We start from the raw sequence: 21,326 nt of genomic DNA, 5'->3' as shown, positions 1-21,326 counted from the left end.
TACAAAAGAAAAAGTAATAATAATAAAAGTGAGTCTGAAGTTTGTGGGGACGGTTCAGTGACGGGGTGAGTGAAGTCATCCCCTCTGTTCAAGAGCCTGATGGTTGAATGCACTGATATTCAAAGACATGCAATTGGGAAAGCCCTGTAGTAGTTTTACAGTGTGGAGGCAGGCCCAACTGGTCCGTGCTTACCCTGGTGAAACCAAGCAGTCCCATTTGTTTGCATTTGGCTCATCTCCCTCTAAACCAGGGGGTTACAACCTTTTTTATGCCATGTACCCCTACCATTAACCGAGGGGTCTGGGGACCCCAGGTTGGGAATCCCTGCTCTAAATCTTTCTCCTTCATGTATAGGACCTGTCCAAGTGCCTTTTAAATATTGTTAATGCGCCTGCCTCAACCACTTCCTCAGGTAGTTCAAGTTCAAGTTTAATTGTCGTTCATCCATACACGAACATCCATGAATACAGCCAAATGAAACAGCGTTCCTGTGGGGCCAAGGTACAAAACACAGCACCTGCATTCATACACAGCACAAGGTACACTTAAGATAGAAAGCAAACATAAGACATTAGTGAAATGCAGTCACACAGAAAGAGATGGTCCAAGTCCTTGCTGGCCTTTAGCCGAGCAGACACTGAGGGGGCAGCACCCACTCCGGCTTGGAGGGCACACCGCCCCATCTGGTGGAGTTAACTGACACCAACACCTCTCTCCTGGGCGGCTGTAAGTAGCCGGCACCGTGGGTTGGGGTCTGGTTCTTGCCTTGCTTGCTCCCCCCGCCATCCGTCAATAAACAAGAGAACCAGACTTGCAGCGGTCCACATTAAAGATGTGCAATCACAAGAAAAGCGACCGGGACGATCGCTGGCAGTTAGACTGCTCACCTCCTTCAGGCACTGACTCCTCCAAATCCTCTCCGACACAGACAGCAGCAGAATCCAGTCTCTCCGCCGACCACTGATGGGGCAGACCTGCAGAACCATTAAGTTCTGGATCTCCAGCAGGGTCTTGTGGTCATAAGAAATGCACTTGAAAAGAACCCTTGGTTGACCCTGCGGAAGCTGGTGGGATCGAAATCACCGCCACGTTACTAGATGACATCAACCCTGCCAGAAGTAAACCAGTGGAGGAACTCAGCCGGTCCGGCAGCATCTCTCGAGAGAAGTGGACAGTGCACTGATGAAGAGTCTCGATCCAAAAGTGCCAGCTATCCATTCTGCCCCGTCCCCGCAGACGCTGCCTGACGTGCGGGGTTTCCTTCAGCACTTCGCTTCCTGCTTGAGACGCCACCATCTGCAGTCTCTCCGGCTCAAAGATGGTGACGAGTCGGCACTTGGGAGGGAGATTGAGAACCCAGCTGTGTGCTGCCACAACAACGGCCTCCTTCTCTACGTCAAGCAAGACCAAGGAGCTGATTACGGACTTCAGCAGGAGAAGACCAGAGGCCAATGAGACAGTCCTCATCAGAGGCAGAGAGAGTGGGTAACCTCAGATTCCTCTGTGCTATTATTTCGGAGGACCTGTCCTGGGCCCGGTACGCAAGTACAGTTTTGAAGAAAACACGGCAGCGCCTCTACTTCTTTAGGAGTTTGCATGACATCTAAACCTTTGACAAACCTCTATAGATGTGTAGTGGAGAGTATATTGACTGGCTGCATCACAGCCTGGAGTGGAAGCACCAACGTCTTTGAATGAAAAATCCTGCAAAAGGTAGTGGATACGGCCCTGTCCATCACAGGTAAAGCCCTCCCCACCACTGAGCACATCTACGTGGAACGCTGTCACAGGAAAGCAACATCCAACAATGGGGATCCCTGCCACCCGGGACGTGCTCTCTTCTGACTGCTGCCATCGGGAAGGAGGTACAGGAGCCTCAGGACTCACACCACCAGGCTCAGGAACAGTCATTACCCCTCAACCATCAGGCTCTTGAACCAAAGGGAATAACTTCATTCAATTTCACTGGCCCCATTCCACAAGCAATGGGCTGACTTTCAAGGACACTTCATCTCATGTTCTCGATATTTATTGCTTATTTATTCATTATTATTTCTTTCTTTTTGTATTTGCACAGTTTGTTGTCCTTTCTTCACTGGTTGAATGTCCAGCCTTTCATTGATTCTATTAAGGTTATTATTCTATTATGGAGTTAGTAAGTATGAATCTTAGGGCTGTACGTACTCTGATAATAAATTTACTTTGAACTCCTGAGTCCTACCGTCTTAGCGCCTGGCTACCGAGCTCTCTCCCTGGATCAGTGTGGAGAAGCAGGTCCCATTGTCAGTTTCCCGCCTCAGTCTTTACTCGGAATGTGCTCCTGACCATGGACAAAGATTAATGCAGTGACCTCTCCCCGGCTGTGTTGTTACGCCACCCGATGCGAGCTGATGACACAACAACTCCATGGAGTCCAATGAACCAGAATCTTTTAAAATTTGTAGCTTTTGCGGCAGCTGTACAGTGCAATGCATAAAAGAACTGCTATACGTTCCAACGAGAAACTCTGTTCCCTCTGAGCTGCAGGGACTGAAATGACCCCGTGCATTTAGCCTTTTTTGCTGCACAGCTGGAATAAAGAAAGACAAGAAAAAGTTTATGTGACACCAAAGATTCTCTTTGTTGTGTACTGTACCTCCCCTTCAGTTATTAAATAAAACCAAAAGTACGTGGTTCTTCAATTTTCATTCTAAATATTCATAGTGTGCATGTTATATAAAGAGTATTTAAATTGCTGCACAGTTTTCAGGCCATGTAAAGATTCCCTGCTCAGCGCAATCTTTGGTCCATGCAGCTGTTAAAAAAAATAGAGGGAACGTTGATGAGAAATAGATTTTAAAATAAATAAATAAGACCAAAAGATAGCAAAATTGGTAGTGTTCACAGGTTCATGGAGCATTCAGAAATCTGATGGCAGAGAAGGAAGAAGCTGGTGCTGAAAATGTTGTGTGTCTTCAGGCTCTTGTACCTCCTCACTGATGGTGGTAATGAGAAGAGGGCAAGACCTGGTGAGGGTCCTTCAGGATGGACGCTGTCTTCTAGAGTCAGCGCCTTTCAAAGATGTCCTCGATGGTGGGGAGCTATTGCCCTTGATAGACCCCTCTGTGTCTACCACCCTCTGCAGGTTTTTCTGGTCCTGTTCCCTGGCGTCTCCATACCAGACAGAGATGCAACCAGTCAGAATGCTTTCCGCCATTTATTGTAGAAATTTGCTTGAGTTTTTGGTGACAAACCTAATCTCCTCAACACATAATGAGTTTTAGCCGCTGGCGTGCCTGCTCTGTGAGTGTATCGATATCCTGGGCCCAAGACAATGTTGATACACAGGAACATGAGACTCACCCTTTCCACTGCCGACCCTCGGTGAGGACCGGAGTGTGTTCCCTCGACTTCCCTTTCTTGAAGTCCACAGTCAAATCCTTGTTCTTACTGACACCAAGTGGACAGTTGTTGCTGTGACACCACTCAACCAGCTGATCTGTCTCACCCTGTATGCCTCCTCATCACCACCTGAAATTCCGCCAACAATCGGTAAATTTATTCACGGTGTTTGAGCTGTTCCTAGCCACACAGTTAAGGGTGTGGAGAGAGAAGAGCATCAGGTGAAACAGGCCTCCCTGAGGTACACCTGTCCCAAGTCAGCAACGTTGGTTCCAATCCGCACTGACTATAGCCTCCCAATCAGGAAGTCAAGGATCCATTTGCAGAGGAAGATAGATAGATACTTTATTGATCCCAAAAGGAAATTACAGTGTCACAGTAGCATTACAAATGCACAGATATAAATATTATAAGAGAAGTGTAAAGAATAAAAAATAAGTTACCTCAAGCAGTCTAACAGGGAGGGGGGTCATCACTTTCCCAGCTATAGATTGACTCATTATAGAGTCTAAAGGCCAAGGGTAAGAATGACCTCATCTAGCACTCTTCGAAGCAGCGCAGTTGTCTTAGTCTATTACTGAAAGTGCTCCTCTGTTCAGACAAGGCGGCAGGCAGTGGGTGAGAAACATTGTCCAGAATTGCCAGGATTTTCCATCGGATCCTGTTTCACCACAGCCTCCAGTGTGTCTAGTTTGACTCCTATAACAGAGCCAGCCTTTCTAATCAGTTCATTGAGCCAGTTGATGTTACCCGTGTTGATGCCATTGCCCCAGCACATAGAAAGAAGATTGTAGTGGTGACAACAGACTAGTGGAACATACGAAGGAGAGACCTGCATACTGCAAAGGACCTCAGTCTCCTCAGCAAGAAGAGGTGACTTTGGCCTTTCTTGTACACAGCCTCTGTGTTGGTGCTCCACTCAAGTCTGTTATCCAGCTGCACCCCCAGGTCCTTGTAGGTCCTCCCCACATCCACGTCCTCACCATCAGTAGTAACAGGGAACAGTGCAGGCTTACTCTTACAAAGGTTACAAAGGATGAGGTTTTGAAGCTTGTTGAATAGTACTGAAGTCTTCTGTATTAGAATGTAGAACATTACAGCACAGTACAGTACAGACCCTTTGGCCACATGCTGAGCCAACCTTTTAACTTATTCTAAAATCATTCTAACCCTTCCCTCCCACACATTTTTCTATTGTCCATGTGCCTATCTAAGAGACTCTTCAATGTCCTTAATGTACCTGCCTCCACCACTCTCTGTAAATAAGCTACCTCTGACATCCCCCCTGTACTTTCCTCCAATCACCTTAAAATCATGTCCACTCACATTAGCCATTTCCACCCTGGGGAAAAATCCACTCTGTCTATGCCTCTTATCGTCTTGTACACCTCTATCAAGTCACCTCTCATTCTCTTTCGCTTCGAAGAGAAAAACCATGGCTTGCTCAACCTATTCCCATGAGATATGCTGTCCAGACCAGGCAGCACCCTAGTAAATCTCCTCTGCACCTTTCCAAAGTTTCCACATCCTTCTTATAATGAGGCGACCAGAACAGAGCACCACATTCCGAGTGCAGGGTTTTATACAGTTGCAACGTTACCTCTCGGCTCTTGAATTGAGTCCCCCGAAGGCCAACGAAGGCCAACACACCTAGTTAGTATCAATGTCCTCCGATGTCGAGGGCTCTCCAACGCATGTTCTTAGTTAACACAAAGTGCACTGCAGATGCTGTGGTCAAATCAAGACGTACAAACAAGCTGGATGAACTCAGCAGGTTGGGCAGCATCCGTTGAAAGGAGCAGTCAACGTTTCGGGCCGAGACCCTTCGTCAGGACTGAAGAGGGAGGGGACAGGGGCCCTATAAAGAAGGTGGGGGGGAGGGTGGAAAACCAATCAGAGGAAAGATCAAGGAGTGGGGGAGGGGAAGCAGGGAGGGGATAGGCAGGAGAGGTGAAGAAGGAATCTAAGGGGAAAGCACTGTGGACAGTAGAAGAAGGCTGAATCATGAGAGGTGATAGGCAGCTGGAAGAGGAGACAGAGTGAAAGTGGGATGGGGAAGGGAGAGGGAGGGAACTTCAAATTCTCCAACTTCCGGTAATTCCCTCCCTCTCTCTTCCCCCATCCCACTTTCACTCTGCCTCCTCCTCCAGCTGCCTATCACCTCTCATGGCTCTGCCTTCTTCTATTGCCCATAGTGCTTTCCCCTTACATTCCTTCTTCACCTCTCTGGCCTATCCCCTCCCTGCTTCCCCTCCCCCACCCCTTGATCTTTCCTCTGATTGGTTTTCCACCTGGCACATTCCCCCCTCCCCCCACCTTCTTTATAGGGCCCCTGCACCCCCCTTCAGTCCTGACGAAGGGTCTCGGCCCGAAATGTTGACTGCTCGTTTCCACAGATGCTGCCTGACCTGCTGAGTTCCTCCAGCGTGTTTGTACGTCATGTTCTTAGTTATTATTTATTTACTTATTTGTGTTTTAGAAGCCTTTCTCCTTTTGCTCATTGGTTGTCAGTCTTTGTGTGAAGATTTTCATTGATTCTGTTGTATTTCTTTGTTCTACTGTGAAGGCCTGCAAGCCGATGAATCTCAGGGTAGCACATGGTGACATATACATACTTAGATAATAAATTTACTTTGAACTTATACATATTTAAACAATCTATCTCTAGAATTAAATGGCAATAGCTATCTTTCAGCGTTGCATAAATGCAGGCAGATAGCATAGAGTCATTGAGTAATTTAGCACGAATACAGGACCTCCTGCCCAATAACGTACTGACCAATGTATCCACCTAGCTAGTCCTAAACCATTCAGCTAGTCCCAATTTCCTGTATTTAGCTCATATTCCTCCAAACTCTGCCCCTTTCTGTACCTACCCAAATGCTTCTTAAATCATCTTGTTCTACCCGCCTCAATCACTTCCTCTGGCACGCCGTTCCATATAGTCATCACCCTCTGTGTGGAAAGGTTTCCTCTCCGGTCCGTTTCGAATCTTTCCCCTCGCACACCAACCCTCTGTCTCCCACCCCCAGTCTTGGACTCCCCTACTCCAGAGAAAAGACCATTGCCACACACCCAATCATAGTTTTAAACATTTTTATAAAGTCTCCCCCCCCATTTTCTTATGCTCCAAGGAATGAAGACCCACCCTCGCCGTCCTCTCTCCATAACTCGGGCCTTTGAGTCCTGGCAACACCCTGAGCTCTGTCCTGATTAATCATATCGTTTCCGTAACAGGGTGACCAAAATTGTACACAGCACGCCAAGTGGGACTCACCAATGGCTTACAGAGCTGCAACATGTCCCAGTGCCTGACCAATGAAGGCCAGCATGCTAAAGGCCCTGTTCACCACCCTGTCCACCTGTGGCTTTGCTTTCAATGAACTTGGTCTCTCTGTTTCATCACATTCCCTCGAACCCTGCCATTCACAGTGTAAATCCTGTGCTGGTTTGACATTCCAAAATGCATCATCTCACACTTGTATATTACTTACCCAAAGCAGAAGGCCATGCTATCAGCCCAGATGAAGGGGCTCAATCCCAAAATATCAACTGTCCGTTATTAAGGACCCCATCACCCAGGTCAGGCCTGGTTCTCATTGCTACCATCAGGGAGGAGGTACAGAAGCCTGAAGGCTCACACTCAGCGACTCAGGAACAGCTTCTTCCCCTCTGCCATCCAATTTCTGAATGGATATTGAACCCATGAAAACTTCCTCGCTCCATTTTATTTCTGTTTTTGCACTACTTATTTAATTTAACTATTATACATTTTTCCTCACCCCTTATGGGTGGTGTATATGTGTATTTTTCCCCTCAATCTCAGGTCCTCTACCAAAGGTCTGGGAGCTTGTGAGTTTGGTGCAGTATCCTTGCTGTTCCCAGTAGTGCTCTCTTCTGGACTGAGATCTCAGATGCTGTTCGGGGATTTTTTAGAGCCACTCTCCCAGTCCAGGTGTCACAGCTCCAAGTGCTCCTATTACCATCAGGATTACTCACACTTTAACCTTCCATGTCCTTTCTATCTGCTCTTTCAAGCCATGGCATTTCTCCAGCTTCTCATATTCTTTCTTCCTGATGTTACTGTCATTCTGGATTGCCACATCAATTACTATTGCTTTCTTCTGTTCCTTGTCCAGTGTTATTCTGTCTGATTGGTTGGCCAGTACCTGCTTCTCACTCTGCAGTTTCACAAGATCTTAGCTTTGTCATTCTCCACTATCTTCTCGGGTGTGTTCCCATTTGGACTTGGGAGTGTCCAATCCATACTCCGTGCAGGTGTTCCTGTGCACAATTCCTGCATCTTGGTTGTGCTGTTGAGTGCATGCTGTCCCTGCCTGATGGTTTCAGCAGATTTCTTGCATAGTCTGCATCTCGGGTCTTGTCTGGCAAGATAGGCCCCTGCTTCTATTGCCTTGTTCTTGTGCAGCCACAAGCGGCGTCTCTGTGCTGTCCCTACCATTTCCAACCATTGGTAGGACTTTTTCTTTTTACAATATTTTTATTCAGAAAAAAAACAAGATTTACAGAGTGCAACACATAGATACATCTCAACGTAACTAGTGTACATTCATATATTGTAATAAAATTGATCAAAATGTTATAGCATATCACATAAAGGTATACCACTCTGTAATCAAAAATTTAAAGATAAGTCATACATCATAAAAGAAATTTTTTATATTAAAAAAGTCAACCCCCTACCAAAGAAAAAAGCTGATGGATGATAATGGATAATTAGAAAAAAAACATTCGCTTAAGAAGAGAAGATAAAAATATACATAAAAGTCTGTGCACTGTTAAACTTTATAAATTGGAAAAGTAATTTAGGAAAAGTCCACAGATATCATAAAAAGATTGTTTTGAATTTAAGACTGAGCAGCGGATCTTTTCTAAGTTTAAAATAGACATAATATCACGTAGCCATTGAAGATGTGTAGGAGGGGTAGACTCCGTCCATTTAAGCAAGATTGCTCTCCTTGCTAAAAGAGAGGTAAAAACTAAAACCTGTAGGTTAGGAGTATTTAAAGTTATATCTTCATTTGCAATAATACCAAACAAGGCAGTAAGGGGATTTGGGTCAAATTGGACCCTAAGAAGTTGAGAGAAGGTATGAAATACTTCCCGCCAAAACTTTTCAATTTTAGGGCAAAACCAAAACATATGAATTAAAGAGAGTTGCATTTATTACAAAGTGGAGAAACTTTCGGGTAAAAACTGGACAGCTTCTGTTTAGAAATGTAAGCTCTATGAACCACTTTAAATTGTAGAAGAGAATGACGAGCACAGAAGGATGATTTATTAACCTGTTTAAGAATTTTATTCCACCTTTCATCAGAAATCTGATCATTTAGGTCATCCTCCCAAGCCTTTTTTATTTTATCTAAAAAGTCTTGTCTAGAATCAATCAACAAGTTATAGATACCAGTAATAGAATCATTAACAAAAGGTTTTAAAAAGGACTTTCTAATGTCAAGCACCTCTGCTATCTGGCAATGGTACATCTCATGCAGTGGCTTGTCCTGCCGTAGTCTCTGGTCCTCTGGCTCTGCTTCACTCACCTCCATTTCCATATCCCCTGCCTGCTGTCTGAGCTGTACTCCTAGCAGCCGTCCTTAGGGGGCCAACTCTCTCTTCCATCCACTCATGGATGTTTCACATTTCTTACAGAACTGTGGCTTTGACAATTCCAAGTCCCCATCCTCCTTTATTCAGTGGAGTACTGTTATAACCCCTCACCCCCGAGACGATATGTATATTGACATCCCACCCCCGCATTTCTAATGACCAACACTGTTTATTGTTATTGTGCTAAAATGCTTTTGGTGGGACGTTCCAGTTCACTTATTGTTCCATTTTAGCTTGGGTTACTGTATATAGTTATTCGCTTGTGTATTTATGGGTCACCCTAACTGTAACCAGGGTGTGCGATGGTCACACGAGTGAATCTGCAGATGCTGGAAATAAATAAAAACACAAAATGCTGGCAGAACTCAGCAGGCCAGACAGCATCTATGGGAGGAGGTAGTGACGACGTTTGTAGTGGACACCTCCCCCGTAAGTGGAGACTGGTTGGATTCACTCTCCAGGTCAGAGTGCCCGGTCTGCTTTGTGTTTATCACAATAAAATGGTTGTTGAGTTTAACGAGCTTCCTCGTCTATCATTATGGACTCTCAGTAATGGACGTCCCCCCCTTCACCATTCCCACTATATGTACTATATATTTGCTGTAATATACATTTTTATATTATTATGTATCGCAATGTACTGCTGCCACAAAACAACAAATTTCACGACGTACGCCAGTGATATTAAACCTGATTCTGACTCCCTCTACAGAGTCTGCCTGACCCACTGAGTTCCTCCAGAAGTTTACCGGTTTGTCCAGCAGGTGGTGGTGTTGTCCCACAGGCAAACAGATCAACTCCATTCCATTGCAACGGGCTAGTTGTGGATGGTGGTAAACAGGTGGTTACTGGGTCACCCAAGAGAGAGCAGCACAACTACACACACAAAATGCTGGAGGCCATGCAGCATCTATGGAAAAAAGTAAATAGCCGACGTTTCTGGCCGAGACCCCTCGTCAGGACTGCAGAAAGAAAGATGAAGAGTTGGAGTAAGGAGGTGGCAGAAGGGGAGGAAGAAGCACAAGGTGATAGGTGAAACTGGGAGTGATGGGGAGGGTGAAACTGGGAGTGATGGGGGGGTGAAACTGGGAGTGATGGGGAGGGTGAAACTGGGAGTGATGGGGAGGGTGAAACTGGGAGTGATGGGGGGGGTGAAACTGGGAGTGATGGGGAGGTGAAACTGGGAGTGATGGGGAGGGTGAAACTGGGAGTGATGGGGGGGTGAAACTGGGAGTGATGGGGAGGGTGAAACTGGGAGTGATGGGGGGGTGAAACTGGGAGTGACGGGGGGGTGAAACTGGGAGTGATGGGGGGGTGAAACTGGGAGAGATGGGGGGGTGAAACTGGGAGTGATGGGGGGGGTGAAACTGGGAGTGACGGGGGGGTGAAACTGGGAGTGACGGGGGGGTGAAACTGGGAGTGATGGGGGGGGTGAAACTGGGAGTGATGGGGAGGGTGAAACTGGGAGTGATGGGGGGGTGAAACTGGGAGTGACGGGGGGGTGAAACTGGGAGTGATGGGGGGGTGAAACTGGGAGAGATGGGGGGGTGAAACTGGGAGTGATGGGGGGGGTGAAACTGGGAGTGATGGGGAGGGTGAAACTGGGAGTGATGGGGAGGGTGAAACTGGGAGAGATGGGGGGGTGAAACTGGGAGTGATGGGGGGGTGAAACTGGGAGAGATGGGGGGGTGAAACTGGGAGTGATGGGGGGGTGAAACTGGGAGTGATGGGGAGGGTGAAACTGGGAGTGATGGGGGGTGAAACTGGGAGTGATGGGGAGGGTGAAACGGAGTGATGGGGGGTGAAACTGGGAGTGATGGGGAGGGTGAAACTGGGAGTGATGGGGGGTGAAACTGGGAGTGATGGGGAGGGTGAAACTGGGAGTGATGGGGGGTGAAACTGGGAGTGATGGGGAGGGTGAAACTGGGAGTGATGGGGGGGTGAAACTGGGAGTGATGGGGAGGGTGAAACTGGGAGTGATGGGGGGTGAAACTGGGAGTGATGGGGGGTGAAACTGGGAGAGATGGGGGGGTGAAACTGGGAGTGATGGGGGGGTGAAACTGGGAGTGATGGGGAGGGTGAAACTGGGAGTGATGGGGGGGGTGAAACTGGGAGTGATGGGGAGGGTGAAACTGGGAGTGATGGGGGGGTGAAACTGGGAGTGATGGGGAGGGTGAAACTGGGAGTGATGGGGAGGGTGAAACTGGGAGTGATGGGGGGGTGAAACTGGGAGTGACGGGGGTGAAACTGGGAGTGACGGGGGGTGAAACTGGGAGTGACGGGGAGGGTGAAACTGGGAGTGATGGGGGGGTGAAACTGGGAGTGATGGGGGGGTGAAACTGGGAGTGACGGGGGTGAAACTGGGAGTGACGGGGGGTGAAACTGGGAGTGACGGGGAGGGTGAAACTGGGAGTGATGGGGGGGTGAAACTGGGAGTGATGGGGGGTGAAACTGGGAGTGACGGGGGGGTGAAACTGGGAGTGACGGGGGGGGGTGACATAAAGAGCTGGGAAGTCGATTGGTGAAAGACATACAGGGCTGCAGAAGGGGGAATCTGATGGGAGAGAACTGAAGGCCATGGAAGAAAGAAAAGGTGGAGGAGCACCAAGGGGAGGTGATGGGCAGGCAAGGAGATAAAGTGGGAGAGGGAAATGGGAATGGGGAATGGTGAAGGAGGGGGTGCATTGTTAAAGTGTGCATATGTACGCATACTTTGAATCTTTGAATGTCACCATATACCACATTAAGATTCATTTACTTGAGGGCATTTAAAGGAAAATAAAGAAATACAATAGAATTTTTGAAGGACTATAAATAAACAAACAACCAACGAGTGTGCAAAAGAACACAAACTGTGCAAATAAAATATAACCGAGGCTGGAGGGTGTGGAGTCGGTTCAGAGTTGAGGTGAGTCGGGTCAGGAGCCTGATGTTTGTAGGGTGATAACTGTTCCTGAATCTGGTGGTGAGGGTCCAGAGGCTCCTGTACTTGTGGTGTGGGACTTAAGGCTGCTGTATGTGGTGGCAGTAGTAAGTTCTGGGCTTTGAAGCTATTGGGATTAAACCAGGACAGATGCTTACATCTTTCTGTATTTGCATATCGTCTGTTGTCAAATAATTCACAGATCGTTTATTAGTTCAGCCTTAATGTGAACTGGAACTCTGCTTCCTCAGGAGTACAAGAAAATTCGGCATGTCCCCGACGACTCTTACCAATGCACCATTGAAAGCAATCTGCCTGGATACGTCACAGCTTGGTATGGTCTGAAAGAAACTGCAGAGGGTTGTGGACACAACTCAGCACGTCACGGAAACCGGTCTCCTACCTATGGACTCTGTCTGTATTTCTCACTGCCTCAGTAAGGAAAATGAAAGATCCCACCTTCTTCAACATTCTCTCTTCTCCTCTCTCCCACCAGGCAGAAGATACAAAAGACTGAAAGCACGTACCATCGGGCTCAAGAGCAGCTCCTCTCCCACTGCCCTCAGATAATGGACTTCTTGGACCATAACGTGGACTCCTGAAATCATAATTTCATACTTTATGGTCTTATACTTCATCATTTAACAGTTAAATGATGAAGTATGAGACCATAAAGTAGGAAATACTGCACGGGATTTTTTTTGATAGCTTTTACACTTTATTCTGCACTGTTATTCTTTGACCTTATTCCATATCGATACACTGTATATTGATTTAATCTGTATGAACAGTGTGCAAGACGAGACATGAATAAAACAATAACAGTTAAAAGCGAGTACCATTTAACCAGATAACAATCACAGCACGGAAACAGGCCATCTCGGCCCTTCTAGTCCGTGCTAAACGCTTACTCTCACCTAGTCCCACCAACCTGCACTCAGCCCATGACCCTCCATTCCTTTCCTGTCCGTATACCTATCCAATCTTTTTTAAAATGACAAAATCGAACCTGCGTCTACCACTTCTACTGGAAGCTCGTTCCACACAGCTACCACTCTCTGAGTAAAAGAAGTTCCCCCTTGTGTTACCCCTAAACTTTTTCCCCCTAACTCTCAACTCATGTCCTCTTGTTTGAATCTCCCCTACTCTCAATGGAAAAAGCCTATCCACGTCAACTCTATCTATCCCCCTCATAATTTTAACTACCTCTATCAAGTCCCCCCTCAACCTTCTATGCTCCAAAGAATAAAGACCTAACTTGTTCAACCTTTTTCTGTAACTTAGGTGCTGATACCCAGGTAACATTCTAGTAAATCTCCTCTGTACTCTCTCTATTTTGTTGGCATCCTTCCTATAATTCGGTGACCAGAACTGTACATAATTCTCCAAATTCTGCCTTACCAATGCCTTGTACAATTTTACCCTTCTCCTTTTTAAGCAACGTAAGTGGCAGGGTGGAGATACGTCTGTACAAAGGGAGGTGTAAGATGTTCCTCCCCTCCACTAGCCTGCAAGTTGTATTACCTGTTTAGCCCCCTGACCAGGGTCACGTGAAGCCATGGGAGCAGGAGATCGTAGGAACAGCTGGTGCAATTACAAGTCCTGGTTGTTAGGGCGTTTTGGGGGTTAGGACATAAGGTGAATATTGACTCCAGTGAGCAACCTTCAGATCTGAATATGCATTGCTGATTAAATTTAAAATGCAACTCTGAACAATGGGCAGACTATGCTAATTTAACTTTGTTATTTGTGTGTTCTCGGGCGTCTGTAGTATGACTGCAAAAGAGGTGTGTAGTTCGAGGAAAGCATTGCAAATATGGATTTGCTTGGATTCTCCAGAATTTTTCTTTGATCTTTAGCACATAAAAGGTTATATATGGCCTGGGCCTACCAGGCCATTCCACCAACAGGGTCTCCATTATGATTCCTGCTGTATATTGTTTCGTCCAATACAGAGGCTGCTTCAGATCTGCCAGTACATTTCTCCGATGACTCCATTCATGCAACAACACTGGTTATGTGACCACTGACATGAGGCAGACATTCCCAGAAGAGTATTGATGATGGCTGGGGCATCATCACACCACCCTGCCACTTAGGTTTCTTGAAAGAGAGAAGAGAACCAATGCCAAACTGCTTCTGCAGAAAAATTTGCCAAGAGCAATCACAGTCATGGAAACACCATGGTCATCCACGTCACACGACACGGCACAGAGCAAACAAGCCCTTCTCCACCTTCAACAGAGGACATTGCTCTAAGAGTTCTCTAAAAGTCCTCCCAATGTTTTGAGGTTTTAGACTATTTTTCCTAGAAGTAAAAGAGGAGTGTGGCTCTAATGAAGGACAAGCCTCGAGGTTGGTTTATCAGTATTGATCAAGGTAAGGTTCACAATAAAATTATCAGGACAAATACTTGCTGAGGTTAAAAGTAGATATCTAAAGCATTGCTGATTGCTTTTCCAAAACTATAGAGCTCTCAACAAAATAAGTTATTAATAAACAGAGATAAGGACATGGTATAAAGAGCCATCAGGGCTCGCACACTCCATGGACTGCAAGATGGCAAAATTCATAATCACTGCAGGTGAGTTGATCCTTCACGTCAACGTGTTCATGTATCAGTGAATTCCTACAAAACAGGAATTAGGGAAATTGGAAGGGACATTGGAAATTGGACATTGGACATTGAAGTTCTGATTCTGGAAATCTGGAACTAAAAAGCCAGAACTAGGAGTGGTGATCACAGAACCACAGTCTCGTCCCTAACTGAGGTGGACAAGGTTCTCCCTGGGCTGAACAGTCTGAATGCAGAGTCACTGTTTCCCCTGACTGGGGTTATCTGCAATCTGTAGTCACTTTCTCAAAGTGAGGGGTTACCAATCAGACCAGAGACGGGAAGAAATTTCTTCACCCAGGGGTTGGTGGATCGTTGGAAATCTCCACCTAATCTGTGGGAGTTCAGTTGTTGGAAATATCTGAGACATTGAGTGGTTGATTTCCAGATGGTGAGGGGATTGAGGGAGATGGGGATAGAGTAAGAAGGTGGTACTGAGGTAGAAGACTGTTTATGACTTTGTTGAATGGGGTAGCAGGGACTAGGGGCTGAATGGCCCACTCCGTTCCTATTCCTTGATACCCAACATCACAATTGCTCAGTAAATATGAGTCAGAGGGATCTTCATCTCTCAGTGAGCAGCAGCTGATAGAAACACTACCCAACCTCACATCAGAGACACCAGTTCGATCCTCACCTCAGGCGCTGTCTGTGTGGAGTTCGCATGTTCTCCCTGTAGCTCAATGGGTTTCCTTTGAGTGCACCTGTTTCCTCCCACATATCAAAGATGTGTGTGTTGGTGGGTAAATTGCCCTGAGTGTGTAGGTGAGGGATAGAATCTGGGGGGAGGTGTGAGAGGGTGTGGAGAATAAGCAAAATAGATCAGTGTCAGATTGGTGTTGATGGGTAGCTGAAGGCCAGCACTGATTCAGTGGGCCGAAGGGCCTTTTTATGTGCCTCACCTGTCTCAGACTCTATGGTTCTATGAGCAGCTGAGAGCTGATGGTTCTGTGCCGAGTTTCGAGGGGTAGTCATCGATGGGCTGTAAATACCGGGCTTGTCAGTGAGTCCCCGATCTTCTGAATGAACAAACAGACAAATCCAATCAGAGCTCACCGTGAGATCTTTCAGCAGTTCTGAGTAACTGAAAGCTTAGGGACGGGAGCGCCTCACCATCAGAACCCAGGTCAGGGAGCTGAGATCCCGGAGCTCAGCCTGTACTTGGGAAAAGAGCAACAACCCTGATCGTTCAGGAGGAACCGGATCGTCACTCAGACACTGACCCTGTGTTCTCTCTTACAGCGGTGGTCTTGCTGGCCTGCCTGCAACTGGGTGAGTCTCTGTGCATCTCCATCTTTGCTTCACTTTGTCTGCTGGGTCGCGGCGTTCTCCTCACTCCTGTGTCTCGCCCGCAGGCTCCGCCTACAGACTGGCGTGTTACTTTGCCAACTGGGCTCAGTACCGACCCGGAGCGGCGAAATACGTCCCCGATGACATCGACCCCTGTATGTGCACCCACCTGATCTATGCCTTTGCCGTAATGAGCAACAACAAGATCGTCACCTACGAGTGGAACGACGTGACCCTCTACCACTCGTTCAACGCGCTGAAGACCAGGTACGGCGGGCGGTAACTGACCTCCTGGCCCAGCACCCAGGTTTTGTGCTTTCATTTCCAGTATGCTGTGCAGTGTCTCACATTTCCAGTGTCCCAGGTTTGATCCTGACCTCGACTGCTGTCTGTGTGGAGTTTGCACGCTCTATCTGTAACTATGTGGGCTTCTCCAGGGTGTTCCCATTTAATCCCACCAACCACAGAGATAAAGATAAAGATTAAAAGTAAGTTTTATTTGTCACATCTACATCGAAATGTAGAGTGAAATTTGTTGTAGATCACAGTGTGAAAGGCTCCCTCTGGTCAGCCTGATCCTCCTGGATCCTCCACTGGTCAGGGAACGTTGGGGACAGACACGTCCGTGACTCTGGGGAACCAGAGAGACGCAGTGAGCCCTGTGCAGGTCCTGTGGGGAAGGTTCACTGGCGAAAGCCCAGCATGTGTTATGTGGAAAAGGTATGTAAACCATGTGAAATCCCTGGAATGTATCCTCTGGGAATGCGGGCAAGAGGGAAATGACAGTGTGGATTCTGTAAAGAAATGGAATGAGGACTCATTGTGAATGATGACAGAATGACAGGAGAGCAAGAGTGAAAGCGAGAGAGAGGTAGAGAGAGAAGGAGGAGAGAGGCAGGAGGGAGAAAGAGAGGAGGAGGGATAGAGAGGAGAGTGAGAGGGGAGAGAGAGAGGAGAGGAGAGAGAAGAGAGAGAAAGGAAAGAGGAGAACTCAGCACGTCAGGCAGCATCTATGGAGAGGAATAAAGAACTGATGTTTTGTGTTGGCACCTTAATAGGTCGTGATGAAATTCTGAAAGACAGAAAGAGAGAGACAGAGAGAACAAGAGAGAGATAGCAAGAGAGAGAGGATGAGAGAGAGAGAGAGAGAGAGAGAGAGAGAGAGAGAGAAAGGGACAGAGGGACAGATATGTTAGGCCTCAGGGCCTGTTACAGTGCTGTATAACTCTGTGTGCCTGTGAGTGACAGAGGGAGAAACAGACAGACCGAGACGGACGAAAAGATATAGAGCAAGGCAGAGACAGAGAATGAGAGAGACAGAGAGAGACAAATAGAGGCAATGAAAGCTTGAGATAGAGCGATAACAAAATAGAGAGGAATAGAGAGAGGGTGAGATCACTGGAGTCTTGAGCAGCACGCTGGAGGACCTCAGCACGTCAGGCAGCATCTACGGAGGGGTGTAAACAGTTATTATTTCAGACCAACTCCATTCCGGTGAACTGGTCCCAACTCTAAACCCAAGGACAACGTACAGCCATTACTCTATGGCACCGTTAACTTGGAACTGGGGGCGAAATCTTGGGCACTGGGATATTTTAATTTCAGGAATGATTCTCCAACAATCTCTTAATCTTCAACAGGAACAAAAACTTGAAAACCCTGCTGTCTGTCGGAGGCTGGAACTTCGGAACTCAACAGTAAGTGAACACATTTTGTTTCGTTTCTGTCTGGGTCATGAGATGAGAACAGTTGCCGTTCGCACTGGGAAGTGTGACCAAGCTGGGAGTGAACAGTCAGCCCGTCACGGTCATCAGAGATGATTTTCCTCCCTCAGGTTCAGCACCATGGTGTCCACACGTGAAAACCGTCAGACCTTCATAACATCCGCCATCAGCTTCCTCCGAAAGTATGGCTTTGATGGTTTGGACATCGATTGGGAATATCCTGGATCGAGGGGAAGTCCTCCGCAAGACAAGCATCTCTTCACCGTGCTAACTCAGGTGAGGTAGAGCGTAGCCAATGGAAGAGTCTCCCCTCCTGAATGACCCAGATCACTGTCACCGGCAGACAAGGTTAGGAACGGATACATGAAACTCAGGGGCAACTTTATTACACTAGAGTGGTAGATAAATTGTGAAACGAGCTGCCAGAGGAAGAGGTTGAGGGAGGTATAAGATGGATAAATATAAAGATTAGTTTTATTTGTCACATGTACACTGAAACATGCAGTGAGTTACATTGCTTTGCATCAAATGCATGGTAGCCTGGTGGTTAACACAATGTTTTACAGTAGCAGCAACCCGGGTTCAATATTCGCTGCAGTCTATAAGGAGTTTGTATGTTCTCCCTGTGGCCGTGTGGGTTTCCTCCGGTTGCTCCGGTTTCCTACCGGTTGGTAGGCTCATTAGGCATTGTAAACTGTCCCATGATTAGAACATTAAACATTGAAATTTACAGCACATTACAGGCCCTTCGGCCCACAATGTTGTGCCGACCATGTAACCATGCAATTCCGTGATTAGTCTAGGGTTAAATCAACGGATTCTGCGTGGCATGTTTCGAAGGGCCAGAAGGGCCTGTTCCACGTTGTGTCCCAATAAATAAACAAACAAACAAACAAATAGATAAATAAAACGAGGTAGCGAGAATTGTGCTGGGACCACGCTTCTGGCACCAACATAGCATGCCCACAACTCACTAACCCCAACCTTATACAGTGAGAATCTGGGAGGAAACCTGGAGCACCCTGAGGAAGCCTACACAGTCACGGGATGAACGTTCAGACTCCTTACAGACGGTGGCGGGAATTAAACCCTGATGGGTGATAGCCAGTGCTGTAAGACGATGAGTTAACCAGTACAGTACAGAGCCACCCTGACTTCTGAAAGTCATTGGATCAGAAAAGTTTAGTGAGATAGTGGCTCAGTGATGGCAAATATGTCTTGCCTGGCTGAGGCATCTTTACTAGTACAGATTAGTTGGGGTGAAGGGCCTGTTTCAGAGCTAGCTCTTTCTCTCTCTCCCTCTCTCTCCTCTCTCTCTCCCTCCCCCCTCCCCCTCTCTCTCTCGTCCCTTTCCCAGACTCTGTTGTGATGTGCGTTACCGGGGGAACTGACGTCCACCTCTGTGTTTCAGGAGCTGGTCTCAGCCTTCGAGGCCGAGGGGAAGAGTACAGGGAGGCCGCGGCTCCTGCTCTCGGCGGCCGTGGCTGCCGGCAGACCCACCATCGAGACGGCCTACGAGATCCCTCAGCTGGGACAGTGAGTGTTGGTGCCATTCGGAGTGGAGGGGGTGAGGGGTGTTTTCGGGTGGGGACACAGAAGCTGATGGTCCTTCAGGCCTCACCTCAGGGCCTAGATTCCCATGGAAGCCCACCTTTCCCTCCCCGGAGAGCACTGGCACCGTAACCACCCACAATGCCTCGCTCTTGGGACATTGGGCTGATGTTACAACTGGATGACTGTTGGATATTTTTTCCACAGATTCCCAACCCATTCACATTTTTGGATGACAACCTATCTTCCTGTGAACCCAGAGTTTCAAGGGTCTGGTCAAGTTGAAGGGGGTATGGAAGCCAAGACCCCAATGGGTTTCAAGGAGCTCCTGAATCAGAGTCCCAGTAGGTTTCAGGAGGGGTGGGAACCAAAAGGTGGGTTTCAGGAGTGACAGCTCCTGTGATTGAGATGTTAAACCATCAGGATTTATGAATAACAGATTACCGAAGTTTAACTGTGCAAAGTATCTGTAGCAAGTTCTAATTCAAGCTTAGGTTCATTGTCACGGGCATTCACACGCCCAGGGTATAAACATCATGGAAATAAGCATTATTTAACATTACAAACATGAAAAATAATATCTTCAATTAACATAAATTAGAAAACAAGCAACTTACGCAACAAAATAAACAAGCTAACACTAATGCAAGGGTAAAGAGGAAGAGGGAAACGTAGTCAGAGTTGGTGTTAGGGTTTTTTCAGGTCAGTTAACGAAACTGAAGGTGGTGAGGAAGAAGCTGTCTTTGAACCTGGTGGTGTAGGTCGTCAGGCTCCTGGACCTCCTGCCTGATGATAGCCCTGACGGTGTGGAGGTGTGGTGTTCCTGATGATGGATGTCACCTTCCCGAGACATGGCCTCCTTAGATGTCCACAATGGTGGGGTGAGCTGTCCCCATGATGGATGTGGCTGAGTGGCTTCTTGCTGTCCTGTGCAATAGAGTTCGCCCAACTTAGTCCATGATGGAACCAGTTAGAGCACTCTCCCAGCAGTACCTCACAGCTCCAGGTTCCATCCTGACATCCAGGGGCCGTCTGAGTGTGGAGTTCGTATGTTCTTTCTGTTTATGTGGGGGTTTCCTCTGAGAGCTCCAGGTACCACCCACATCCCAATTTTGGGCAGCTCAGTCAGTGAACTGGCCACTTAGCACTGACCCTTGTGTTGATTGGTGATCTGAGACTAGAAGGGTTGGACCCTTGTGTTGATTGGTGATCTGAGACTAGAAGGGGTGGATCCTTGTGTTGATTGGTGATCTGATACTAGAAGGGGTGGACCCTTGTGTTGATTGGTGATCTGAGACTAGAAGGGGTGGACCCTTGTGTTGATTGGTGATCTGAGACTAGAAGGGGTGGACCCTTGTGTTGATTGGTGATCTGAGACTAGAAGGGGTGGACCATTGTTTTGATTGGTGATCTGAGACTAGAAGGGGTGGACCCTTTTGTTGGTGGGCAAGTATGAAGGAGAATGACAGTAATGGGAATCCTCTCAGAGCCATCATACACTAGACTCGCAAAATTGCCTCATTCTCTTCAGAAACATGGAAAACACACGGGTTCTGATATCTGATGAGGAGAAGAGTAAATCCATGTTTGACCAAGTGATACCTCAGTGTTTCTCACCAAGCTTCCCTCTTACAGAACTCTGGACTTTTTCAACGTGATGACATATGATTTCTATGGATCCTGGAACCCGTTCACCGGGGAGAACAGTCCTCTCTACGCACTCCCTAATGCCCGCGGCAACAACGAGTTCTTCAATGTGGTTCGTCTTCTTCACTGTGGCTTCATTCAGTCAGCCTTGCATCAGATGCTGTAGCCATCCATGACCTCCTCTCCCCTTCTCCCTATTTGCCCCCCCAATTCACCCCATCTCATTCTGCATCTGCCCAACTCCCCATCTGTTTCCATATTCTCCCTGTCTCCCTATCCTCTTCTCATCTCCCCATCTTGCTCCCTGTCCTCCCCATCTCACCATAATTTTCTCTGTCTCTTATCCTCCTCCCATCTCCCCATTTCTCTCCCCATCTCCCTGTCTCTCTCCATGTCTCCGTGATTTCTCCCCGTCTCCCCGTCGTCTTGCATCCCCCTGTCTCTCTCCCCATCTCCCCATCTCAGCCCCTCCTCCCTGTTACTCTCCCTATCCCCCGTCTCTCTTTCCCAATATGCCTGTCTCACTCTTCAGGGCTGATGCCAGGATGTTGGGTCAGCCTTGGGCAG

At 47.5% G+C, this 21,326-nt stretch overlaps 1 protein-coding gene across 1 annotated transcript in view; it reads left to right on the top strand.

The window, feature by feature from the left end:
- The window catches only part of LOC132380984 (acidic mammalian chitinase-like), a 50,129-nt gene that overhangs the window by 15,836 nt on the left and 12,967 nt on the right, over positions 1–21,326 (top strand). Inside the window, exons 4-11 of the mRNA XM_059950032.1 lie at positions 9,723–10,035; positions 12,185–12,369; positions 15,790–15,819; positions 15,903–16,104; positions 17,478–17,534; positions 17,672–17,837; positions 18,973–19,097; positions 20,748–20,871. Coding sequence (XP_059806015.1) covers positions 12,339–12,369; positions 15,790–15,819; positions 15,903–16,104; positions 17,478–17,534; positions 17,672–17,837; positions 18,973–19,097; positions 20,748–20,871 — 735 coding nt within the window. The 5' untranslated portion in view covers positions 9,723–10,035; positions 12,185–12,338. The remainder of the gene's footprint in view (positions 1–9,722; positions 10,036–12,184; positions 12,370–15,789; positions 15,820–15,902; positions 16,105–17,477; positions 17,535–17,671; positions 17,838–18,972; positions 19,098–20,747; positions 20,872–21,326) is intronic.

This window comes from Hypanus sabinus, chromosome 25, assembly GCF_030144855.1.
Source record: "Hypanus sabinus isolate sHypSab1 chromosome 25, sHypSab1.hap1, whole genome shotgun sequence".
In the NCBI taxonomy this organism is placed as follows: domain Eukaryota; kingdom Metazoa; phylum Chordata; class Chondrichthyes; order Myliobatiformes; family Dasyatidae; genus Hypanus; species Hypanus sabinus.
The sequence above is the reverse complement of the archived record's forward strand: the minus strand, read 5'-3'. Positions and strand labels throughout refer to the sequence as shown.